The sequence below is a fragment of the Numenius arquata genome, chromosome 2 (assembly GCF_964106895.1).
Source record: "Numenius arquata chromosome 2, bNumArq3.hap1.1, whole genome shotgun sequence".
In the NCBI taxonomy this organism is placed as follows: domain Eukaryota; kingdom Metazoa; phylum Chordata; class Aves; order Charadriiformes; family Scolopacidae; genus Numenius; species Numenius arquata.
In genome coordinates this window covers 66,784,145-66,809,261 of record NC_133577.1, presented here as the reverse complement: position 1 = coordinate 66,809,261, position 25,117 = coordinate 66,784,145, and the positions used below count along the sequence as shown (strand labels likewise).

Here is a 25,117-nt window from a genome sequence, read left to right as displayed (position 1 = left end):
CCACACGCGCTCACTTGCTTTCCCCTGTGAGGCTGGGCTTCTCGCATGCTTCAGGGCGCCACTGCTTGGCTGGGGCCCCATCCTGCTCAGGTGAGCTCAGTCCCAGATGGAGTATGACCCTTCCAACAGCACTTAATCAGCCTTAATGCGTCCCAGCCCAGCCACCCCAGTCCAGGTGGAAAGAGAAAAGCCCAACTGTGGCTCTAACCACTCTTTAAAGACATTTCTTTGAAAGCTGAAATGTATGTGGCATGAAGTCCTAAACTCTCCTGCTTCAAAAACTGTCCTCTCCTTACTGAGAGGCTTCATATGTCTTTCCTGAAGATGTAGATAAGCTGCAAAATACCTCCTCTGGCCCTGCAGTACCCTCTTGCATCCCTTCTCTCCCATGCCCACATGGCACTGGTGCTAGCTTCCTTGGTGGTCTCTGCATCATGGGGTTAGTGAAGACAGAGGAACTTTCCCGCTGGCCCTGAGATGTCTATCAGATCACTCTGTGCCTGTGTAGCAGGGGGCTCATGCTGCACACTAGCTCTGTGGCTCGGGCTCTGCCACTTCTGCCCTGGGGGCAGCATCTGGGTCCCTTGATTTCTCTGCACGCTGTAATTTGCAAAATGAACAGGCAGTCAGACCTGAGGGTAGTCACTAAGGACAGATGTGTGTCCTGGTTTGGGTTTATTTAGGTCTCTTTCATCACCCTGTAGAGCTAATTCCTGACCATGAACATCCATTATGGGACCAGACTTGATTTTGGGGATTGCTGTGATCAACATCTGCTCAAATTTTGCCTGAAGCTTGCGCATCCTGCTTCTGCCCTCCCCTTATTTACGTGGTTTTGTGAGTGAAAACATCCCCCTGAAAAGTCTTTCACTTTTCCTTACCTTCTTTTCATTTCCAGAATGGGATGCCTCTGCCCAGAGGAGGGAGGATGTATCCTACAGCCTCCCCGCTGCCTCCTCCCTTCATGCTGCTTTCTCACTGCCTGCCCTTTTCCTCTATCTGCCCTTGGCTTGTTTTTTAGAGGATATTAAGTGTCAAATTTCGTTGATTTGTTGCAGTCCAATTAGCTGATTCAATCCAATTAAGCTATCTGAAGTTATCTGTGTAATGTGGCGGCTTTGTTGGCCAACTCCATTCCCTCTTACCCTTGCAAAAATTTTTGCCTCCAGCTCCTCCCTCCAGATCTCGGTGGTAGATTTCCACTTGGTTCTTGGCTGCTTGTTCAAAGCTTGTGATTGGGACTCCAGGTTCTGCAGATTTCCTTCTGGGACCATCTACTCCCACTGCCTCCTTCCCCTGGTTAGCCAACTCTGCCCACAGCTCTTTTTCCTTGCCACAAGACTTAGTGCTGTGTCTGTCTTTGGCAGCTTGGCAATAAGGTAAGCAAGATGCTGTCCCCTCATGTGCTAGTCACTTGCACTTGAGCTCAGTGAGGTATCACTATCCTCTGCCTTGCTTTGGCTGAGTAAAAACTCTGCCCACAGATGTGTTTTCTCCATAGTTTCTATGGCTCCCTGCAGTCAAAGTCTTACATCTGAAACTCTGTCACCTCCTCAAAGTGCCTTTTTCCTTTCCTAGGGCTATCTCAGTGTTAGGTTGATATCATTCCTCAGCTAGCTCCTCTTTGATCTGGGAACATATTTTAATTTTTTTTCCCCTGAAAAGAAAGCCTATGGACCTTTACTCTGTCTACTGGTACTGTAGATTAAAAAGCAGTGTCACTGAGAACAGACCTGTAGGCTAGAAAATCTCCAAAGAAATAATGGTGATGGGTGAGGCTTTAACCTGGAAAGATACAGCCACAGGTTGCTTATTTTTATTTAACAGAGTTCTGGGTATGAGCCTGGAGCACCTACATCTGTAAGAAAATCCCTCCTGGCAGTTCCCCGGGGAGTCCTGTTGCCCCACCCCCCATGCTGACAGTGCTTGTTGTTCCCTAGCAGAGGATTTCAGGCATCAGGATATGACCTCGTTCCCAACACACAACAAAAATCAATTAACTTCCCTAGGCCTTTCTATTCCTAGGCATCCCTATTTACCTGTTTGATTCCTGTTGAGAAGGAGGTCAAGAGAAAAAGGCTGTCACACTGAAGCATTGCTTTCTAGCCACCGTGGATGCTCTCCCAACTAGCTACCCTTGCTTTTATCTCTTTCCCACCCAGTCTGTGTTCAGGGCCATGCAGTGGCAGAGTTAAGCAGATGGATGCACTTGGTCAGGAGTCTTAGGTCCATTCAGAAGCTTCAAAGAGCAAATTCTGTCCCAAAAATGATCCCATGTGAGACCAGACCTACACGACACTCTCCAAAGCAGTTCATAACTTTCTCTTCCCTAAACATTACTCTGAAACTGTCTGTATAAAATCTGGAACTTCTCCCCCAGGCTGTTGAGAAAGATGAGGGTCTTGATTCAGAGAAGAGATCCCTCTTGGGTTTCCAAATAATTTGGCCTCTGTTTTCAGAACTGCCCCAAATGACAGGATGAGGGGGGATAACTTTCTTGACAGGAAGCAGCCTGGCAGGCAGAGAGGGATGATCTTCTTAATGGCATCTTCAAATCGCCTTAATATAAATCCTCATAGAATAGTCTTATTGGCTTTAATAGGGATGAAAGCAATAGCGCTGCAAAGAAATGGGTAGCACTTGAGAAGCTGCACTATAGGTGTCTAAGCAGTTAGAGAAAATTATTTTGCTATAGAATTTGAGCAACCCTTAAGAATTTAAGAGAATTATCTTCCTCTTGAGGAATTTGAAATACCAATTAAAAACTCTTCAGAAAGGTTATTATTCTCTGTTAAGCCCTGATGGCTTTCTTACTGAGGCTGGGCTATAAATTATCTGCTTTATCCATAGAAGTAAACCAGTTCGGGATCCTGTCTTGCTGAGCCACATAACTTGAGTACTTCATTCTGGCAGCATGAATATCATATTATCTATTTTTATTATCATCAAACTTTGCTGTCACTGTTTATTTGTAGTTATCTGTCATTTGGCCTAAAACGTAAAACCAAGGGAAAAAATCACATTTCTTTATTAACCTGTTTGCTTTAAACTACCAGTTCTGTGAGCATTTGCACCTCCAAAAAATTCATATGTTGTTACTCATATGGACAACTGCTGCAAGCAGGAGCTAAAGAACTGATCTGTTGATCTCTCCCTGAAATTGTACTCTTTGCAAAATCTTATTTACAACTGTAAGTCTATCGACACTTTTTTTTTTTTTTTTTCCTGAAAGAACTCCTGGGTAATTTTTTCAAAATCCTTTGGCCAGGCATTTAGCCAATAAAGCAAACTTTCAAATTACTCTAGTTGTAAAAAACATTTTACAGTGAAATCCCAAAGCAGGAACAGCTGCCTGGGTTTAGTTTTGACAGCTGCTCTTCACCTAAAAACAAGTAGCCTATTTGTGTTTACTTGTTCATTAATATTGAAAAATACCACAATAGGATCAGATGTCTTAGCTGGCAAATGCCCTACTTTTCCTCTGGGTTAGCGTCTCTGCCTCAGCATTCATGATACACGTATGTTTTTTATTTAAAAGCCCCTTGTGGTTAGCTTTATTATTAGACTATTGTCATAATTCAGCTCCCCAGATAAAATAATTAAGATCCCACCCAGGAAAGGTACCAGTTTAACTGGAACGCAGCAATGGTCCCATTAGTTTTCCAGAGACCACACGCTTCTTAAATGTTTTTTAGAACTGACCTGGATGAGAACAAATCCTCTGGTCTAAAGCTTGTATTCCGGATCACCTGTGATCTCCGTGAAATCCCGTATACCTCCTTTATACCAAGCTCTGAGTGGAAAGGAAGATGCTTATTTTTTTAAAACAGAGACTTGTCAAATAAGGCCTTATCTGTAGTGTAAAGGTGCATGCATTGTTCCAGGGATCTGTGTTTTCCAAATGAAACTCCTTGGGTTTGTCCCAAATTTGGGGCTATTTTTCATCCCCCTCTTTCCACACAGTGAGGTCAGACAAGGTGTCCCTCCGATGGTGTTGGGACCACAAGTGGCTTGCTCGGAGGGAAGGAGCTAGATGAACCTTGATGAAAGCTCGTTAGCTATTTACGTGCTTTTTATTTATTTGCAAGCTGGATGAAAACTCAAAGCACTGTCGAGTTATAGGGCAGCCCTGAAACGTCATCAGCAAATGCTTCAAGGAAACCGGAGACGTTTCAGAAATGAAGGTTTTGACCATGTTTTTCATTCATGCACTGCCATTTGGACTCCTGCGGATAGAAGCTGTTTTCCTCTGAGAGGGCAGGAATGGCCGAGCTGTTCACAGGCCAGAGCAGTACCGTGTTTGGAAACTCAAATCCTCCCGAGGTTACGAGCATCAACTGTGCTCGTTACTGGAAGTTAGAAACCCCACTGAGCTTTGGGGCTTGCATGAGATTTGGAGTGTAAGGACATAAAGCTGTGAAATAAATACCTGAGCAGTTGCCCTGACCCTGATTTTTAGGGAATCAAAGCCATTCTGTTCATGTCCAGCACGGTGGCAAGGGAGGGCGGCAACTGACGGGCACCAGGACATCAGTTTTGTTCAGCTGGGTGCTGCGAGGCAGCACATTACTTGCTACCTATGAGGATTCTCCTTGAAAATTGCCATTTTGTCCTCATTTGGGGATTTAGATACTGTCCTGCATGGCACTGGACTAAAAGGAATGTCACTGGGGGGGCCTGGAGGGCTGCGGAGGAGAAAAAAAAAGGGTAAAACAATGGGAGAAAATCTGGGAGAATCACTCCTTCAAATCAAAAAGAGGCAGATAAAACCAGGCGTGGGCTATATGCAAACAAAAGTTGCCGGTAGAGTTCCCTAGATTAGTTAAAACCAGTAAGATCATGTATGTCTTTTGAGAAATTATTCGGCGTTGGCTACACTTGCGCCTCCCAGGTGGAACGTGATTTGGATTAGCTGCATCTGGAAGGAAAGCACGGGTAACAAAGGTGGCACGCTATCACCATTCAAAAAAAAACCCACCAAAAAACCAAAAACAAACACCAAACCACCTGACAGCTAAACGTGGAGACTTCCTTGTGAGAAATCCTCCTGCGCTTCCTCTCCAAATTAACCGGTTTTGCGGCACTGAGGAAGGAAACGGTGTGGAATTAGGGAGGATTCGTTCGGGAGCGAGGGGAGATGGCGTGAGGCGTAAGGAGAATCCCCCCAGGGTCAGCTGGCGCTGGTGCTGGGAGGGAAAGGGTCATTTCAGCAAGCACGCTTGGCGAGTTGCTAAATCCGTGCCGAAATTAGGATTAGACCGAAAAGCTGACTCTCAGGATGCAATAATTTACTGCAGAAATTATGATTATGTATATAATTACATATCTCCATTATTTTAGTGTTTTAGAGTATTCAACAACAACTTCAGGCTGTGCCCAAGCCACTGTCGATTCTGTGGGAAACTTTTTTATCTGTTAAATAGTTCGAAAGGCGGCGTTCAGTATTCGGGCTTGGTTTGAGTATAAACCAGAGAGGGAGCAGCTCCCAGTCTTATTCCCGTTACGGGCTGTAAGGGTGCTAAGTCACGACTGCCTGAAGTGTCACCCACTGTATCACACCCTAACCCTTCGGACAGGGTTAGTTTTTAAGGGAAAAGGGATTTCCAAGCATGAGCCACCAGCTGTTTTGGGAAGCTGCTCTTCCTACACGGCACTAAGAGGTTGCGACGATGTGAATTTTTAAACCCCTCATTCCGATGCAGCAGGAACAAATTACGTGAGGGAGTTTTAAAGCACGTTAAAATGAGCCCTAGGTGGAAAAAAAAAAAAAAACAAAACAAAAAAAAACCCACCCAAAACCAAATAATAACCCCAAAGACCAACTAAAACCCTTCCCTCTCCCTCCTGGGGGCCGTCACCCTCCGCCCCCGGGGTCGAGCGGCGGCGTCACAGCGCTGGTGTTGCGGGGCGCTGCGTTTCCCGGGCTGCGGGGCGCCCTGACGCCAACGGGAGACGGGCGGTGACGGCGACAGCCCCCAGCCCCGCCCCCGCCGGAGAGGCAGGTGCCGGGGACGGGCCACGCCCACCGGGGGCGGGAGCGGGCCGCGTGCGTGAAGTCACCTTCGTCGTCACAATGGGGCAGCACCTCCCCTCCTTCCCCGGCTTCCCGCGCGGCCCTTTCTCCCTTAAAAGGACAATGGGGCGCGCGAAAGCGAGAGGGGCTTGATTGAGGAGAATGGAGCCGTGGGAACGGCGCATGCGCAGAGCGGCGGGCGCCGAGGGGAGGGCGGCAGCAGCAGGAGGAGGAGGAGGAGGAGGAGGAGGAGGAGGAGGAGGAAGGGGGGGGAGGCGTGAGGGCTCGCGCGGGCAGGCAGGCAGAGCGCGCAGCGGCGGGGCTTCGCCGCGCACCGCACGTTTGTTGGTGGGCGCAGCAGAGCGGTGAGTGATTTATTTATTCATTTTAATTTTTTTCCCTATTTATTTTCTTTCTGCTTAGGGAGAGAAGGAATGAAAAGTACAGGCGAGGGGCAGCGGGGGGTTTAAACCGTTTTCCTTTTTTTTTTTTTTTTTCCTTGGTGTGTTGCTGGGGGGTTTAGGTTCGGCTTTTTGGTTTGATTGGGGGGGTTTGGGGGTTTTTGTTTTGTTGTTTTTTTTCAGCAGTCGGTGGTTGCTGTTAAACAGGAGTCAGTCGCGGAGCCCGTCGCGGGCTCTGCCGCGGCGCAAAGACTTTGCCGCCTTGAAACACCACTTTTGACACGCGTGGTTCCCGTGCGCGGCGTTTTTCTCCTTCTTTTTGCTTTTTTTTTTTTTTAAAGTTCCTTCCATCAGCGGGCTTTTTTTAAAGGAGGTGCGGGAGGGGAGAAGGGCCCTCCCGCCTTGCTGCGGACCCGGCCCCACAACTCTTAGGACTATCTCTCTCCCCTTAAAACTAGGATTAAATCCCCAAGTCTCGGGGAACAAGCGCGGCCAGGTTCCCGGCGGTTTCGCTCCAAAAAGCCGCGGGATGGGTTGGGAAAACCGGGTGGCGTGGCGATGCCCCGCACACCTGTAGCACCGGCGCGCACAACTTAAAAGCCGGGGGGGGGGCGCACGGTGGTGCCCGCCATCCCTCCCTCGCCTTGGCGAGGGAGGGATGGCGGGCACCACCGTGCCCCCCCCCCGGTGTTCGCACCCTGCCACCGGCCCGGTGTCGTGAAAGTCGTTCCCGAAGTTCTAACCCCCCCCCCCCCCGTTTGCGCGGTGGGGGGCGGCCGGCGTGCCCCCGGCGCGGCACGTAGGCAGCGCCCGGCTGCGGGGAGAAAACAAAGGGCTCGCATGTGCTTTCCAACCCCCCCGGGGGGGGGGTGGGGGGGATGTTGGAGGGTGGTGAAGCGCTGGTCCACGCGTGGGGGAGATGCACCCCCCCGGGTGGGTATGGGGCAAAACTCGTCCCGTGGTGTATTTTTAGCAGCTGGCTGCCGGTTTTGGAGGACTTTGGGGAAAGTTTGGATGCACACGCGCTCCCCGAGGTACCACGCAGGGCGCTGGTGTGTAAGGGAAGGCGGCGGGGGGGGGGGGGGGGGGGGGCGCGAGTCCTGCTGGTCGCCACGGGGCTGCCGCAGTGTCGGGGTCCGGGGGTGGGGGTGGTGGTTGTGTGGGCGTGTGTCCGTCCGTGTCGCCCCCGCGTCGCTGGGAGGTCTGCGATGGCCCTTTGAAGTGCAACTGTTGCCATGTTTGAATTACGTCAGGGCCGAGCCATGAGGAACCAGGGACGGGACCTGAGGCGGGGGGGGGGGGGGGGGGGGGCGGCGGCCGGCCGTCACCCTGCCGGGGCCAGGGGGTCGGTGTACCCGGTGGGGTTGCCGCGGCTCGACTCCCCCCCCCCCCCAGCTCCCGGTGGCGGCGGATGGGGCGGCTGCACCGAGACCGCGTGGTGGGGCGGTGTTTGCAGCGCGGGGGCCGCCTCGCAAGCGCCCACCTCCGCGCTCGGGGCTTTCCTCCCCGGCGCGCCGCCTTCCCCTTCCTGTGCTGCTGCTTTTTTAATTTGTTGTTCTTAAAAACAAAAAAAAATATATATATATTTAAAATAAAATCTTTATTCGTCTTTCGACAAGTTACACCCTCGGCAGCCCCGGGGGGGCCGGGTCCACCAGCGTGTGTCCTCCCCGCGGCTCCACCTGACCGACGGGGCCGCCCGGGAAAGTAGGTCGTCCGCCCCCGGGGAGGTGGGGAAGGGAGGGGGGGGGTCTTTTGTTCCCTGCGCTGCCGCGCCTTCGCCCGCCGCGGTCGTTCCCCCCCCCGGCCCAGCCGCCGATGGAGCCCGCCGCCCCGCCGGCGGTAACGGGCGGGGAGCCGGGACCGGCGCTTCCCCCCGCGCCACGCGGTGCTCGGCGGAAAGCGGCCGCCTCCCGTACTGCGCCTGTCCCGGGAGCGACGCGACCGGGCTCTACCTTTTCGGGTATCTTTTATCGCTATTATTCTATTTTTTTTTAAATAAACCAAACCAAACTTGCAGTTTTGCGCCGGGGAAGCGCTTCCCAGTCGCGCTCTCCCTTTCAAGGCATAAAAGTTGCCGTCTCCGGATGCGTGTAGCTAAAGGGATTTAAAGGGACCTGCCAAACCTGTTGTTTACTCGCCAGTGCCTCGGCGCAGCGAGGAGGGCTGAATCCCGCCAGCCCCGGGGCTCCCCCAGCTCTGCCGGCGGCTCTCTCCTGGCGGGAACGGCCCTGGCTCATCCTACAAAGAGCTTTGCTCCCGTCAGGCTGCCCACGGGCCGGTCCTTTGGACCCGAATTATTCAATAATCGTTACAATTGCAAAAAAAAAAAGTTTAAGAGCTGTGCCCCGGCGCTGTAGCGCCATAGGCAACTGGTGCGGGATGCTGCTCCTCAACCTGCGACACACAGTGTGCCCAAAGCACGTGTGCGGCAGGGCCTCTGCCACCATCCCCTCGTGGTTGGGGAGGGGAGAGGAGAGGAGAAGGCCTGATATCCTGAACTGAGCCCAGAACTTCCAACAGCATCGCATTTGCGCTGGAGGCTGAGCAATGCCCTTGAACACAAGCTGGTGGCAACGTGCTCTTTTTCATTCCGAATTTTAATTCGGTGCTGGTGGAAGGTGGTAGGTTGACAGCCGTGGAGACATCTGTTTACCCCTTTTTACAAGGCAAGCCAGGAGGGTGACAGTTTCTCAGCAAAGTCCCATGTTCTTGCTTCCAAAGGTGAGACTGTTTCTGTCAGCCATGTGTGGGGCGTTTGCTGTGGAAACCCTCTTCTCCACATGGCCAGATTCACTGTACAGTTTACAGCTTTTTTTTTTTTTTTTTTTTTTAAAAAAAGAGAGAAAAATATTGCACAAACTCTGCAGGGTAGGAGCATCAGTGAACTGGAGGCCTTTCTGCTGACACCAGTGGACACTGAACTCCTTTACACTCAGGTAAATTCCAGGTTTCTCAGGATCTGTAGTCTGTGGTAGAAAATCTGCAAGTAACAAGTCGTGGGATTTTTCTCAAACACACCCACAGGCATGCAGCATCCAGCTCCCACTGAAAGTAGGTGGATTGAGTGCCAGAGCCTCTGGGAAAAATTCCTCCTTGCTTCTCTCCCAGCTGTGAGATTCTCAAAGAGAAGCTAATTGCCTACATTCACAGGCTTTCCTTTAAAAAGAAAACTTCACTGACTCCTTAGTAGAAGAGGATGTTCAAAGAGTTGATAAATTCACAAAGGTTAAAAATAACATCAGAATGGACGGTTTGTTGTCTTACTCATGCTGAACAGCACTTTCTGTGTCACCAAACTCTCTGCTTTGCATTGATTCTTAACACCTGATGCTTCATACCTTTTTCATAACGAGATGAACGACACATATGGTCCAGCTTGACAAGCAGCTTCTCCTTCAGGCTGGCACCCCTAGTAGCACTTGCTTTTTAACAGAAAGCAGCAGCTAGTGAGCCGGGGCTTGAAAACTGAGTGGTTAAGCAGAATGCATGGGCGGGACTCCATTTCATGACTCAACCCTTTGCATTTCTGTAGAACGTGCTCAGTCCAAAGTCCAAGTGAAATGACCAGTAATATTACTTAAGGACATGGAAATGTATCCTTTTTAATGAAGTCACTTCAGCTATTCTGCCAAATAATTAGTACTACTTCTGTTCAAGCCCCCATCAGGTATGTTACCCTCTTAAAAACAAAAAAACCACAAAACACAAAATACAACAAACCAAAACTGTCTCACGTGTCGCATGATCTCAAGTGTCTGTGATGCTTTTTCAGCAGCAGGTGGTTGCAAACAGCATCATAACAGCTGCAGTGACTGTACTGAGATAAGCATCTCAGACTGAACTCCAGCACTTGCTGGAGAACATCCCAAGTTTTCCTTGCAGGGCTCCTCATTAGGCTGAGCGTGGCGTCAGTTATGCAATAGGAGTTTTGGAGGGGAAGTCCTCTCTCAAGAAGGAATGTCTGCAGGTGGGGCAGGTTTGGGATTATTTTTTTTTTCCCCTATGCAGATTTTACTGATTACTGTTCTCATGCTTTCACCTATCCCTTCTGGAGCGCTAACCGCATGGCAGTTTAGAGGAACACCCAAGTGGCTTAGCCTTTCACTTCTTTTGTCTAAATAGGTGAGGTACAAATTTCCCGCTGAAGATCAGCAGGTAAGTAGGCTCCTTTGTGACCTGACTGCTTCTGAAAACTTGACTCGGAACAGCTTATGACCCAGCCAGGATGCAGTGGAGGCTCAAACATGGGAAAGAAATGTCCGTGCTTGGTAGCTGCTGCCAATTGCATCTGGTGTGCTAAGATTTCACTGCAGCACTGCATGCACAACGGTACCTGCAGACAACTATCAGCAAAAGAGTGACTTATTTTCGCAAAGGAAAGATTCCTGGAGATGTAGTTTTCACCTTCTAGTGGTTTTGCTCAGCTCGTCGAATAAAAACTCCACAGGATGCTGTTTCATTCAGATGTGCCTGGGCTGTAGTGGCCAAATACAGCTTTTCTCTGAGTAAAGTTGTTTTAGGTGGAGAGAGGAAGGGAAGTGGAAGGAAAATCTGAGGATATAGGGGACTAGAAGGGTGTACAGTATGCACAATTTTAAGGTTCTGGTTGTTGGAAACTAGTCGTATTTTGAGCTATAAGGAGAGATCATAGTGTAAAAAATCTTTTTGCAAAGACTGAAGTTCTGTTTTCAGATGACTCCAGTTAGCCTGGTCTCTGACTTCCTTGCAGCATTAAAATATGGTTTTCTGGGGTCCGGTTTTAACTTCTATTCCAAAGCTGCTTTTTGCAGCACGTAAACTCAGGGGGGAGGTATGTTTACATTGAGTCTCTGATATAGATCAGCTCCTCTGTTGATGTACAGTTCTCTGTTCCACAGTTGATTTTCCATAGAGGTATTGCAGTTTATTTCAGCAGAAGGACAGGCCCAAGAATTTATTAGCGAGACGAGTAACTCTGCTTCTGGCGCCGGAGACAGCTCTGGAAGCATTTTTCGTGTGTGTGCATGTGCCTGGGTGTATGCACTTGCAGATGTAAAAGCCAGAGCACGTATATTCTTTCTATATAAAGGCATCTGTTTCTTTTCCTTTAAAAGAAAAAAAATGTACTATTTCAGCTATATTTCATAGTTCCGATGAAAAGCTGTAGAGATGAGTGAGATTTTTACTGACTGGAACTGGCTGCATCAACATATGCAGGCTAGGGTATATGTTTTTCTGTAGCCCAACTTCAGGGAGGCTGTGCCAAGGCTGTTTTGTACACAGAAGGGGAAATAAAATTATTTGCAGGGGTTCTCCTCTTTGACGACATACTGGCAGTTTTGGGTGGCACAAAGGGTGGATGATCCAGGGTCAGAGTGAGGAGATGGGAAGAAGGGAAGGTATTGAGTAGTTGGACTGGCATCCTTCTGCTCTCCCATAACCCCAGGAAATGTTTCTCTTTCGGCTTTGCAAGAAGCAGGTGAGCACGTTGCTTCCGACTGGCCTGATAATTGTGTTACAAAGGGAGACATGCCTGCCTTCTAGGAATTCCTTCCTTTCTATTATAAAGGGTTTTCATTCTTCTTGGGTGATCAGAAAGAATGCAGAAGGAATCTGGAAGAGCGAATGAAAGTGGCTCAGCCTTTCTTATTTTAAAATCTAAGAGTTAGAAGTTCTTCCCTAACTTGAAAACTTAATGAGCATTCTGAAGCAATACCTCCTTTTAATTTAGATCATCAAATTAAATTTTGCAAAGGAAACTAAGCACCAAATTCTAGTACTGACAGGTAACGAAAGCGCAAAACCATTTTCACAGAAGTATGATGCATGCTGCTTTGTACCAGTCTTTCACAAGTGTAACAAACAGGGTGTGGGTTTCTTTTTTTTTTTTTTTTATTTCTCACCTACTTTACTGTTCTCTGCTTGACTCCATAGTTTTTGCGAGACAACTCTCTATTTTTGGTGCTGCTTTTCCAAAAGTGAGAGGGATGGAGAGAGCTTTTTCCTTTTCCTGCAGTCTTTTCTGAGTCCATTCAAGTTGCTAAAACAGTTGTTTAAAGCAGAACTTGGGGGAATAGCAAATTTTCCTTTTGCAGAGAAACTAGGGAGGAGGAGGAGGAGGACCACTTTTCCCATGACCTGGGGCAATACTGCTCCCCTCCTAGTGCAGGTAAATCTCCATTTCTGCAGAATGACCAATACGCTCCACTAGGATTTCTGATTCTGGGCTAGTGAGCCATCCCTTTCACTTCTGTGCAACTGCTGATTTAAAAGACGTCATATATTTTAATTACGTGCTTAAATTTGACAAATAATAACATGCTTAAATTTGGCAAAATTATCTTGTGTAATGCTTTTTAACCTCTATGGAAGTTACTTCACTCCTACTTACCATCTTTTTATCTGTCCCAAAATTCACATGGTTGAACTCGCACAGCTAATATTCAGGTGTTATGGTAGTTGGCAGTCAAGCTCCCTGGTTCTAATTTGAGATATAAATTGCAAAGGTTTCAAGATAAACCTTTGAAAGGGCACAAGTCATATACTTCTAAGTACACTTAAGTCTATAGAAATGTAGTGTTAACTCCAGCACTAGACATACAATTATGGTTTAGAATGGAAGCTGAGACGGAGAGCTCTAAGTTTAGCAATGCTGATAAGTACTTCTAGACTCAAATGCTTTATGTTAGCTGTTAAGCTCTCCAGCTGACTGAATATTTAGTGTATAATAGTCAAATGGCAACTGTTTAGGATTAAACGTGTAACTGGACGGACGCCTTCCATTTATAACTGCATTTCGATGCAGTTGTCAGAGAAATCTGTTTTACTTGTGGTTTTGCTACTAGCTTTTCCCCATTCAGGGATGATATATGGTAATACCGTTGCTGACCATTCATCAAGTGGGAAACAGATGGCACTAGTTTCCCTTCTATTGAAAGATGTTGTTGAAAGGCTGCTCCTGTGAGAATGGCAGCAATGATGCAAAACAAAATATTTTCAGAATATATGTGCCTGATGCCAGTCAACATTAATTGTAAAACATGCATCTTGTTCTACTGTGGTATAAATACCAGCTGTTGACAGAGATCGTCTCATCAGCGTCTGGATTTCTGGAAGAAAATGGGTTAGAAAGTAAATAACATTGTTGATATCAGTTCGGTGTCTTGTCCTGTAACAGTCAAGATGTTCTCTCTGCTTAAGTTTTGCAGTACTGATGAACCTTGAGTCTGCAGTTAATTAATCTTTGACTTTCTAAAGAAAAGCACTAGACCACGGACTTAACATTGTGGTAGTCAAACAAAATCTAAAATTGCTGTTTGGCAGTTGAAAATTCCCAGGTGAATATGCTGTTGGATCTCCAGTGTCTTGTTAAACACAGTGCCCTTGAGACACTCCTTGAAGAAGCACATCAGATGCTAAGAAACAAAATCCATACTCTTAGGTGTTTGCCTAGATACTCTTGTTTGTTTGTCTTGACAGTCGAGGGATACTAACCTGGTTTGGCTGTGCATTCATTTGCTATGTGTCCCTGAAAACATATCCAAGCAGAAGCAGAGAGTAGTTCAGAGTCCTAACCATCACTCAGCAAGCCCATTCAGCAGGTCACTAGTTGGATAAGTTCTTCTACTTACTAGCGGTGCTCTTGGCCTCCACACCAGTGCTCTGCTAATAGAAGGAGCAGTGAATCTCCTAAGAAGCCTGGCAGCATCTGGGGTGACTTGGCTGGATATTTGCCCAAGTCATCCTTGGGAGAATCTAGCCATAGGTGAGCTCCCTGTGCTGCAAATGTGCACGAAGAAGAAAGGAGTACAGCCCTTTGAGCCTGTGGCAAACAGCATGATTTGGACAGGAGTGAAGGAAAGACCTATCCCCTCTGTCTCTCTCGTAAGCTGAACACTAAGGAGATCTCTGGACTTGAGTGAGTCCCTTGCTGTCAACAGGCTCTGCAAGGGGTTTGGTCAGGACGAGCTTTTTGGAGAGTTGACTTGTGTCTTGACACGAGTTTGTGTTGACACATGTAATTGCAAGGAAACACAACCTCAGTGGGCACCAAGTGGTCTTGTATTATAAACTGAAATGTAAACATGTACGCTTTCAGCTGCACATAGGTTCCTTAATGGATTTTGTGTGAGTATTAACCGACAATATTATGTAAAAGTTTTGCTTTTCTGTTGTTCTCAGGAGTCTGGGAACCTTGTGCAGAACCTTGTGTATTTGTTTTGCAGTGCTGCCGTGCTCTAATCTTCCCCTCTGGGGTGGGGGTATGTATTTTTACATCGGGACTGTGACTAGGCTTGGGTGTTTCAGTAGCTTTTGCTGTGGTTCTGCAAAAACACACGGGATCTTTTTCCTCCACATGCAGTCTTTGTCTGTCAGTAAGGTAAGCATGATGCTAGGTATGGTCATTTTTTTGGAAGCATATTTTTGACCTCACCTGAACCTGCTTTTCAAATTATTTTACTGCTGTAATGATGTGGCAAGAATTGGTGCTGTAGACTGAAGATTTCAAGTTATTTTTCTCTGTCCCTCTGGAGGATATTAGAATTACATCCCTTACCTTCCTGCAGGTGGGAGATCTGAGGACAGATCTCTATGCCACATACATTCACCAGTAACCCAGGTTGGGTTGCTGGGACTTGGCCCTGGGACTGAGAAGTGTCTTGGAGTTCCCTCTCACCAGACTTGCCCACAAGCGATGGAGATGCTCTCCCTAAAGTCCTGCCTGAGCTACTGCTGGGTCTTTTAGTAGTATTTGTGGGCAGGAGAGGTAGTTTTCTGTTGGCTTCCACAAGAATGTAACGACTTGGCCTTTTGTGAAGGGAAGAGGGGGAAATCTTGTTATTGCTTGGCTCCACCTAATTTTAATTTTTTTAAAAGCAGAAGTTCTTAGCAGGGGGAACCTATTCTCATGGAGCTTCCTGCAGCCGGTGACCTGTCCCCTCTCCGAGCAGTTAGTATGTGATAAGCAGCAGAGGTGGCCGCTTGCTCCCTGCAGCGGGTGGTTGAGGCAAACCTTGCACCATGGTCTGTTTAAAGAGAGAACATCTTGGAACGGTCCCTGCCTGTGTTGTGAGACAGATGCTGTGTGGCCTGTGAGGACTTGCTGTGTGTCCAGGCCTGGCGCCAGGAAAGCACCAGCTTTGCTCAGTTGTTGGTTTGGTTTTTTGAAGGGCTCTGGGAGCTGTTTGCTCTGACAGCTTGTCATGCCATGTCAGACTGTGCCAGTCTGCACTGGGGGGTAACTGGGGCTCGGGGAGAACTGATTTGGCGGTGGGGACATCACGTGTTGAAGGGGTCTTTGTCTTGGTGACTGCACTAAATCCACTTGTAACTAATTTTAAAAGTGTCTGGAAAACACCTCCGTACGTTACCTGCTGTGATAGCGAATCCCAGCTCAGATGTAGTGGAAAGGGTAGGCAGACCTCTAAAAGCAGCATGGCTTTTGGCTTTCTGAGCCAGAGCTGGTGGTTAAGATGAAACAACTTCCCTGTAAATGGAGTACCTTTTGCTCCGGCGTCATTGGCGGTGGCTGGGATGTCTGGTAGGCGCATGCTGAAATGCGCCCCAGGGTCCTGCACCCCGAGCCCTTTTCTAGCTGGGTTTTCTTCCCATGGAAAGCAGGGTGGGGAAGACGGGAGGGCGAGAACCGAGCCTGTGCTGACACGGAGCTGGGATGTGGCTGGGATGCTCACCTGGGCCTGAGAATCAAGAAGTGCTCCTGGGTCCTGCAGTGCAAACAGGGCCATCAAGGGCCTGGTGGGACTCCACCCTGCTGGTTTTAGAGCAGCTTTTCAGGTATGTCTGCCCTACAGCCTAGAGGTATGACTGCAGCTCATTTAAAATGACTCCTCCTCACTTTCAACAAAGTTTGGCAGGGATGTTTCCAGCAAACGCTGGTGGTGATGATGAGGTAGTTCCAGTGACCCAGGGTTCAGCTGCCAACTATTTATCCAGGGGCTCGGGCAGGTTCACACGGTCTGTCCTGCAGCCTGTTTTGCCACACACATAGGGCTTTCACTAGCCGAGTCAGCTGTATTCACACCTCTGGGTTGTGCTATTGTAGATGTGCCCTCAGAGTAGAATTGCGCAGTAAATAAGCTTGTCATGAGTCCTGCTGGATATTGCTTAATACTCCAGCTGTTGTTAATTATTTAATTTTTTTTAATAAGAAAGTGTGTTCTAGGTGCATCTGTTCTTCAGGGGCCATGCAGGGTAAAGCTATGGCCTAATCTAGCAGTTTCCCATCTTACTTTTGGTTTGCCAAATTGCCCAGGTTTTTCTTTCAGTATCTAACAGTGATAAGTGACACCAGTTCCTCTTTGTTTTCACAGGCTACAGCTGGGAGGAAAAAATGTTTGGCTTTCACAAACCGAAGATGTATCGGAGTATAGAGGGCTGCTGTATTTGCAGAGCTAAGTCTTCCAGTTCTCGTTTCACTGACAGCAAACGTTATGAAAAGGATTTCCAGAATTGTTTTGGGTAAGATTCTTTCTTTAGTCAGCATCATGGTCAGTCATGGTGTTGATCTCCAAGCCGTGAACCTGACATGTTGTCTCTCTTGCTCTGAGAGACTGAAGGATAAGGTTAGCAGAGGTGGGTGGTGGGGAAGGCTGGCTTCAGCTTCCTCACAACTTTCCAGACCAAGCCAGGAGGGGCTGGATCCTCTGCTGCTGCGTATGGTACCACTTGGTGGTCGATCTGCTGTTGTTACTGATGAAGAGCTGCTGTAGATTGTAAAAGCAAAGGGGTCAGGCTCGTGCCTCTCCCACCTCACAGCATGTGTAGGGATTTCGACCTCTCTCAGACTGTGTTTTGCATGTGTTCCTTAGAAGTTTAAATTCCCGCACAAGATGGTAAACAGCACAGGTCCGTGGAGGTTTTCTGTGGCTCTAAAGATTGAAGAATATTAGGTGAAACTTGCTGGGTAAATGTTTAGCAGTTCTAGCAGGGTTTATGTGGAGTACCTTGTTTCAGGTATTGATGCCTTTGTTCAAAATAGGGCATACCAAGATGTTATTAAAACTTCTCATTGGAAACCCGTTCTGAAGGAAAGCGAGCATCGGGTAATTAGCTTTCCAGTTAGGTAATGTTGCACGTAATGTTACTTGAAAGAGTTGGTAAGCAAAACTATAAATACCAGTGATTTCTTGTACCAGCTGCTGTGACCTTCTAACTTTTCTTAAATACTTCCTAAGAACTTTGAAATTCTGTCTAAATTTGTCCCTGAATTGTCAGCAAAGCAAATTCTTTTGTGAAACTTGTAATCGTTTTTTACTTTGTTTATTTTGAAATTTTTTTTCTGAGGCAGTAAGAATTTCTCCTGTTTATGCTATAGTTTTTCATGAAATTATTTCCCCTGGAAAAAAAGTCTGTTGTCAATAGGTATTTTCTGCTTTTTCTTTCCAGTCTTGTTTTGCCACATACGTAGGGCTCATCTCATCAAAACCTTATGCCTGAGTGGAAATTTCATGCATCATATTGAAAACTATATATACATACCAGTATAGCTGCTCTTGTCTCAAGTGCTTAATGTCATATGTGTAAATCTTTGCAATATTTACAAATATTTCCCTCCCCTTCACTTTTTCTAGAAACACTCCTCTCAAATGTTGAAAGGACAAAGTTTTATAGTGCTTTGTGTTTACCAGAGATTTTTGTACATAAATCTGGTGCTACAATTTTCCTTGTCATATTTCTTGACTACTTACTGTCCTTAGCAGTGGAAAAAATGTGTGAAGGCCCGTTACGTTTTGTTTTTTTGTTAACAACAGTAAAGAAGCTTGCAGTATACCAGGGCCTTTGGTCTTCTGCTATCTGAAACATGTTTGTCAAGGTAAAAATGCAGTCTTAACACTGAGCAAATAATGGCTTATCTGAGCCTGCCCCGTTCATCTATAAATGCTTCAAAGGCTTCCCATTTAAATAACTAAAAAAAAAATCTACAGTGTATCCCCTTTATGTTTCTTTTAGCGTGGATTAGCAGGGATGATTTCTGAAGAAAGCTCATTAAACAGAGCGAGTATTGCTGTCATTCCAGTGAATGCTGTTTCTGAAACCTTATCCTACGCTTATGCAGGAGTGTGTTACGTGGTACTTCTTACTCATTCTTGAAGCTCTGTGACAAAGTTAAGAGCTGAATAAGCTTTTGTCTGATCTCTGAGGTCTGTTCCCAAATGTACATTCAAGGAATATGATTATTTCTCCTCTCTCCCTCTCCAATCAAACCAACAAACCCACTGGAACTGTGTGTTGGTGGTGGTTTTTTTGTTGGGGTTTTTTTTTGGTTTGGTTTGTTTTTTTTGTTTTGTTTTTTATTAATTCAACTGAAGCTGATGGAACTGTTTTTAGTGCCCTTCTGGAGGCAGATTACACCACCTTTTATTTCTATATGGAAGAATGCTTTCTGAAAGTAAGACCTGGTCTTTAATTGGCAATGTTTGAGTACCTCAGATGATTTGTAAAGCCTGAAAAACAGAACTTGAGAACCCATCTTTTCCATCAATTTTTGTGCTTCTTGATGTTACCAACTGTGTGTGGGGGGGTGCTTTTATTAACTGTTGTCAAGTGATTTTTTGCTTCTGTTTTTACCAGGCTCCATGAGGCCCGCTCAGGAGATATTTGCAATGCCTGTGTCCTTTTGGTGAAAAGATGGAAAAAATTGCCAGCAGGATCCAAAAAGAACTGGAATCACGTTAGTCATTTATTTCTCCTCCACCCTAAAACTAACTCGTCTCTGCCTTAGTCCATCCTGCTAGAGAGGGGAGGTGCTAGCAAGGGTTTGGGTTTTGCTATTTGCCCCCACACTCTCCCTTCCCATCCACAGCATCTCTAAATCCTTCCTGGAGTATTTCCTGTTATGTGGCTCTTATCTGTCTTCATTTGGCTTGTGTGCAAACGGTGATTATGCAAGCCCGGGATGGAGTCACAGATGAATTTACCTTGTAATTCCTTGTTTTCACAAGCTCATAACTTTGTCCAAAAGTCTCCTATGACACTCAAAACATTTCAGATTTGGCCTCTTTCCAAAATTCATTGCTCTCTTTTTTTAGCTCTTTTTTTTTTTTTTTTAAATAGTTTGAACAAGCAAGGTGACTTGCTCAAGCAACACATAAATCCATGTCATTTAGTCAGATAATTACAATGACTAATATCTTGCAGCTATTCCCACTCATATATTCTGTTTTGATACATCTAATTCAGTTTGGGCCTAGGGCTGGGAAGATGATCAGGATTCTTTGTGTATGTTATAATCTTTATTCAGGAAACTTTGATGGTAATGGGAGCCAGAACTATGGTTATTACTACCACAAGCTTTATTCAGAAGTTAAATTGATGACTTTCTAAAAAACTCCAGGGCAAATGCTTGGCAGACACTCTTAATTGAATCTGTATTGGCTTAAACAACTGTTGTCTACTAAACTGAATTTGTCGAAAATGTGAAGAAGGCAAAAGTTGAACTGAATGTGCTTTTTAAGCTAGTTTGCTGCCTTTCGCTACAGACTCGGCCTCTTACAAACTTGATTTAAACGAAACGTAGGAGTGTCAGTGCACAGAACTGCCTTGATTTAACAAAATTGGTTTTGAAAACCTTCAGCTAAGTCAGTACAGGTACCTTGACCAGGGTGTCATCTGGGCATGATGCAGAAGTATTATGCATGTGTTTTCTGTGTTCTAGGTAGTAGATGCCAGGGCTGGACCCAGCCTTAAAACAACATTGAAACCAAAGAAAATGAAAACTCTGTCTGGAAGCAGGATAAAGAGCAATCAAATCAGCAAACTGCAAAAGGAATTCAAGCGGCACAGTAAGTGGATCCAAAGAGATTTTGGCAATAAACTTTGGCCTCCCCTAACATAGTTATTGGCCTTTTTCTTCCATACATGTTTTCGGCTCAGGATTTTTAGTTGGCCTAGATTTTTTTCCCCTTTAAATTCCTACCATGTTTCCTCTGTGCAGTTTCCTTACACCTTCCTCTGTCGGTCTCGGTGATTTCTTTCCACTAGCACTTAGACTTGTCAAATAGATTTGCATTCATAGCTTTCCAACAAAGCCATCTGCCAGTTATGCTCTAAGTGTATATTGGTAGCTTAGGTTTTTCCAAAGCAAACCTTCCAGCTTCTTAACTGTTGCTGACTTGTTCTTCTCGCTCTCTTTCAATTATCCTACCTGGCCTGAAGGAAAAGCTCTCCAAACAATCAGTAAAGGCCTTGACCCAAAGAGCTTGTATCACCTCATTCAACATGCTGTAGTTAATCTGTATTTATTGTGTTACTGTAGGTGCTAGAGATGCTAACTAAAAGGTTGGCTAGTAGACCCTCTCTTAAGGTGTGCTGCATCTGCAGTTAATAGTCTCAATCCAGCAAAAGCTCAATACTACCTCACCCATTGCACCGATGAGATGAGCTTTGCAGGACTTGAACTGAATGGGTAAGAAAGGCAATTTACAGTGAGAGAGAAAGTACTAGGTCTGAAGCACGGATCCCCATCAACTTCAAGCATCTTTCAGTGATTCCAGAGCAGGACTAGGATCTCATCCAAAGCATGGCCTGCATAGGCTAGGTTTGAGAGCCAGGAACTGAAGCCTGATCCTGAACCTCTTTCCAGTCCCTTGTGTCCAAGGATCCCCTCTAGTTTCCAAGGTCTGCCTCCCAAATGCTGAGTGATAGTCTCACTATTGAAATCAGCACGGGCAAGTGAAAAATGGGTTGTCGTCATTAGGTTTTTCTTGTTAATTAAAAAAAGTCTGTCTCTCTGTTCCCAATCCACACGCCACCTTTTACAAGTCAGGAAGAGAGAGGGTAAGTCATTGCATGCATGTCCTGATTCTTGCATTTATTCTTTCCCCTACAGATTCCGATGCCCACAGCACCACTTCAAGTGCCTCCCCAGCTCAGTCGCCCTGTTACAGCAACCAGTCTGATGATGGGTCTGACACAGAGATGAGCGCTGGATCCAGCAGAACACCAGTTTTCTCCTTTTTAGATCTCACGTATTGGAAAAGGTAAAAAGCAACAGAACGTGTACTCTGTGCAGATCGCAGTTTGCTTCACATACGCAGTGCTTGTTTCTGCTTTTTCGGGAGTTTGCAGCTGTTGAACTTCATTTGTTTTAAGGATATAATTTAAATCACAGAGTATTATACAATATCTGTCTTTGGAAAAAAGAATTACATATATTTAAGACATTTGACTTTCCCCTATCTCCCTCCAGTTCCCTGAATACTAATACAGTTGCTGGAAAATATTTTTAGGTTTTGGGGAGTAATGGATAATATTCCTGACTGTCGTTATCTTGTCGTAGAACTGTGTTCCATAGACGTGATGTGTTGACAAGTACAACAGCGCTCTCAGCTTGCCAGAAAAACACAGCATTTGATTTGGTTGACCTGTGATGGTAGTCATTTAAAAAAAAAAAAAAAAAAAATCTGGAGTGGGAGGAAACCCACAAGATTTTCTGGGAGCTGAAGGGCTTGTTATCTTTTATTGCATGTTGTGACACAGTAATCCCTTGTTTAGCTAATTGCTCTATTGAAATTGTGACTTTGCTGCCTCCTCTCAAATAGTGTTTGCAAGTGCGTTGTAGTCAAGGTTAGTTCAGCCCAGATAGTTGTGTATCTGAAACTTCTCTGGGAAGCAAAATGGGAGACTAGTTTTGTATAGACGTGGGTTTGGTGTTTTGTGTTTTTTTGGGGTTTTTTTGTGGTTTTTTGTTTTTTTTGTTTTTTTTTCCAAAGCAGTGTTGTGGATTTAGACACAGACTTGTTTTCTCCCTCCTGTCCTCTGAGCTGGAGTTTCAGAAAAGTAGTCTTGGGTCAAACTGATTTTTTGCATTTCTGTGAATTCTGTATGTTCTAAACACACAAACTATCTGTCTCTCTCCCTGCTATTTCTTCCAGGCAAAAGGTCTGCTGTGGAATTATTTACAAAGGGCGTTTCGGAGAAGTCCTCATAGACACTCATCTCTTCAAACCTTGCTGTAGCAATAAAAAGTCTGCCACTGAGAAGCCAGAACAAGAAGGACCACAATCTCCAGCAATCTCCACCCAAGAGGAGTGGTGACTTCCTTGGATAGCTGCAGAAGGTTATACAGATCCTCTTATTCTCTGGAAAAATACTAGAAATGTGACTGTTCACTTTGGACACCTGCTATGCTGCCAAAAGACTATTCTCTAGAACTGTTTGGGTTTTACTGCTACAATTCCACAAACTCTGAAGCCAGTTTGTATCCTTTCAGAAAGACTGTACATAATATTTAAGATGCTATGGAACACTTAGCAAAGCTGAATGCTGCTGCAAGGTTGTCCCTCTAATCTTCCTTCCCCCACTTCCCTCCCACTCGCTTCACAAGTGAACTTGAGGATGGGGTTTTGTATATTAAAGTATATGTAGTTCATGTTTCTGTATTGAAAGAAGCAGTGGTGTAAGGCATTTTTTAAAGTTGGTTGGTAACCTCCCTTAAATCCCCAAGAAAATATTTCATTCTTAGACATGTATGAGTCAGTAAGATGAACTAATACATAGAAATGTTATAAGTCACCTCTCTAGTTATATAAATATATATTTTTAAAGGTGTGGAGATTTCACCCTATACTACTGACGTAACAAAAACAAATACTTCATCCATCCTATGTGATACAGACTGGTAAACTGCAGACATCTCTACTACGGCTGGTAGTTAGCCAAGAAGGCACCCAACATAAAATGCTCTTAAGAAGGGGTGGGAGAGCTCTCCTCCTTAGCTAAGGAGGACAATTTACCTAAGAATTGAACATAGCAAAATGGGAGGCTGCTTTGTTTTAACCCAGAAGCAGACACCCTGGGCTTCATGTAGTAACTGACTGGTGATTAGAGATGGACCTAGAAAACCTCTTGATGGCCAAAACTGAGTAGCTGCTATCTGTTGGCCCAGTGCAGCTGAGATGCGACCACAGACCAGACTCCCTGCTGGTTTTGGACCTGACATAGAACCAAACCCCTCACTAAGCAAATTGGGCTCTGGTCCAGGGGTATAATTTGTTTCCAACCTGGGGTCTGGATTAAGATTGCTGGTTTGGAACCCTTCCCCAGCAGTGCTTCTTTGGTTTGGGTTTTGGATTTGCTTGTTTGTTTGTTTGCTTAAACCAGCAGATCAATGCTTTTGTGAATACTGCTGCAAATTCTGCAAAATTCTGTTAAGAATGGTGCTGTACTGAGTTGCGGCAGCTCTGTTTGCATACACGATCAAAAGGTAGTATTTCTTACATGGATTCCTAGGCAAACTCACGTGCAAACCCTTGTGACACTCCTTCAAACTCCACTTTGCCTTTAGGGTGGAAGCAGCTTCCTGGAAGAGTTTGTGCTGCAGTTCTAGCTCCCAATTGTTTCATGTTCCCTTTATGAAGGTTTAAATCATATAAATTGGGAATTCTGCTTTTTTTTGTTTGTTTCTGTTTTGGGGCGGGGGTGGGGGATTTTTCTTACTATTACTCTTCTGGGATATTCTACAATAGATTGCTACAAGCTTTCCTTTTTGTGAGAGTCATTGGGGTAATACTGTGGTGGGTAGGGCTTAGGACTGGATTTCCATGTAATCTCACTTCCTGAAATGGGAATGGTTAGCAAATGAAAATGTAAGTAGGGAAAGATACGCAGGTTTTAAGAGGAGCCTCTACCCTCAAAGCTTTTTTTATTTACTTGTGTTTTTTTGTTTTGTTTTGTTTTTTTTCCTCTCCTTCCGTTGGGTAAGCCAACCTCTGGAGAGAAAGAACATCAGGGGAAACAGGGCTTTGACTTATCACAGCCTTACAGCTTAGAGCTTTCGTTGGTTTTATTTCGCTTTTCCTAAACTCTCTGAGATTCTGAAGGGACGACAAAGCTGCCTACCTTGCTTTCATCTGCAACCAAACAGAATCGTAGAATCATTTAGGTTGGAAAAGACCTTTAAGATCATTGATTCCAACCGTAGATATAACGGACAGTTGCTTGTATAATGGCTTAACTAGGTTGGTCATGTCTAATAAGGACTTGAGCAAGAGTCCTAGCCGTTTCTGCAAACACCTGCTTTCATTTGAATTTGTGTTTTCAGCATCAGTAATTCTGTACACCTAAGGCTGCAGTATTGGTGGTAGGATGTGCTCTGATATGGATCATCTCTTCTGTATTTATTTATTTATTGCTAGATTTCAACCGCCAACTGCTTCCCCTACTCCCTCCCACCTCTTCCATTCCCGGTAGTAATGCAAAATGAACTGTATGTAGTCATGCACTTTGTATTAATGTATTAGAAATCTATGGAACCTGTTTTGTACTTTTATACTGTTCAGACACTTGTAATCCAAACTTTTTTTTACTAGGGTAATGAATAAATTTAGACTTATTTAGAAAATAAACAACTTCTCTGTTTATTTCAGCTCTGTTCCGTTAATTAGACTTAGTGTTTGAAGCAGCCCAGGCAACCCATGTTTCTATTTGAACAAGACTTAGAGACTTTTTCGGGGGGGAGGGCGTTGAGGTAATTCTCTTCCTATTTAATTTGGAAAGAAGAGCAGAGCAAGGGAAGGAGAATGGTGTTTATTATGATAGACAGCTGTCTCAGGGCAGAATCACAGAGCTTTCCCTTGGCACTGTGTGTGTGTGTCAGGCATTCTTTTACTGGGAATGGGTGGTGCTGACATTTGGTGTTCCTGGGGGAACTTGCTCACTGGCATTTAGCGAAGGCCAGCTGAAGCAGCGGCGTTAAATGGTT

At 45.6% G+C, this 25,117-nt stretch overlaps 1 protein-coding gene across 1 annotated transcript; it reads left to right on the top strand.

Annotated features, from left to right (window-relative positions):
• The first annotated feature begins 16,732 nt into the window (after nt 1-16,732).
• Nucleotides 16,733-24,753, top strand: SINHCAF (SIN3-HDAC complex associated factor). Its single transcript, XM_074169019.1, has 5 exons — nt 16,733-16,875; nt 18,988-19,087; nt 20,072-20,198; nt 21,245-21,395; nt 22,290-24,753. Exons 1-5 carry the CDS (start codon nt 16,748-16,750, stop codon nt 22,450-22,452), a joined length of 669 nt encoding a protein of 222 aa, XP_074025120.1. The 5' UTR covers nt 16,733-16,747; the 3' UTR covers nt 22,453-24,753.
• Nucleotides 24,754-25,117: the final 364 nt, after the last annotated feature.

Excerpts from the sequence above, each read along its gene's own strand:
- SINHCAF (XM_074169019.1), top strand. The coding sequence starts at position 16,748 with ATGTTTGGCTTTCACAAACCGAAGATGTATCGGAGTATAGAGGGCTGC. Across the intron at positions 16,876-18,987 it reads GATTTCCAGAATTGTTTTGG|GCTCCATGAGGCCCGCTCAG; the intron begins GTAAGATTCTTT and ends TGTTTTTACCAG. Across the intron at positions 19,088-20,071 it reads CCAAAAAGAACTGGAATCAC|GTAGTAGATGCCAGGGCTGG; the intron begins GTTAGTCATTTA and ends TCTGTGTTCTAG.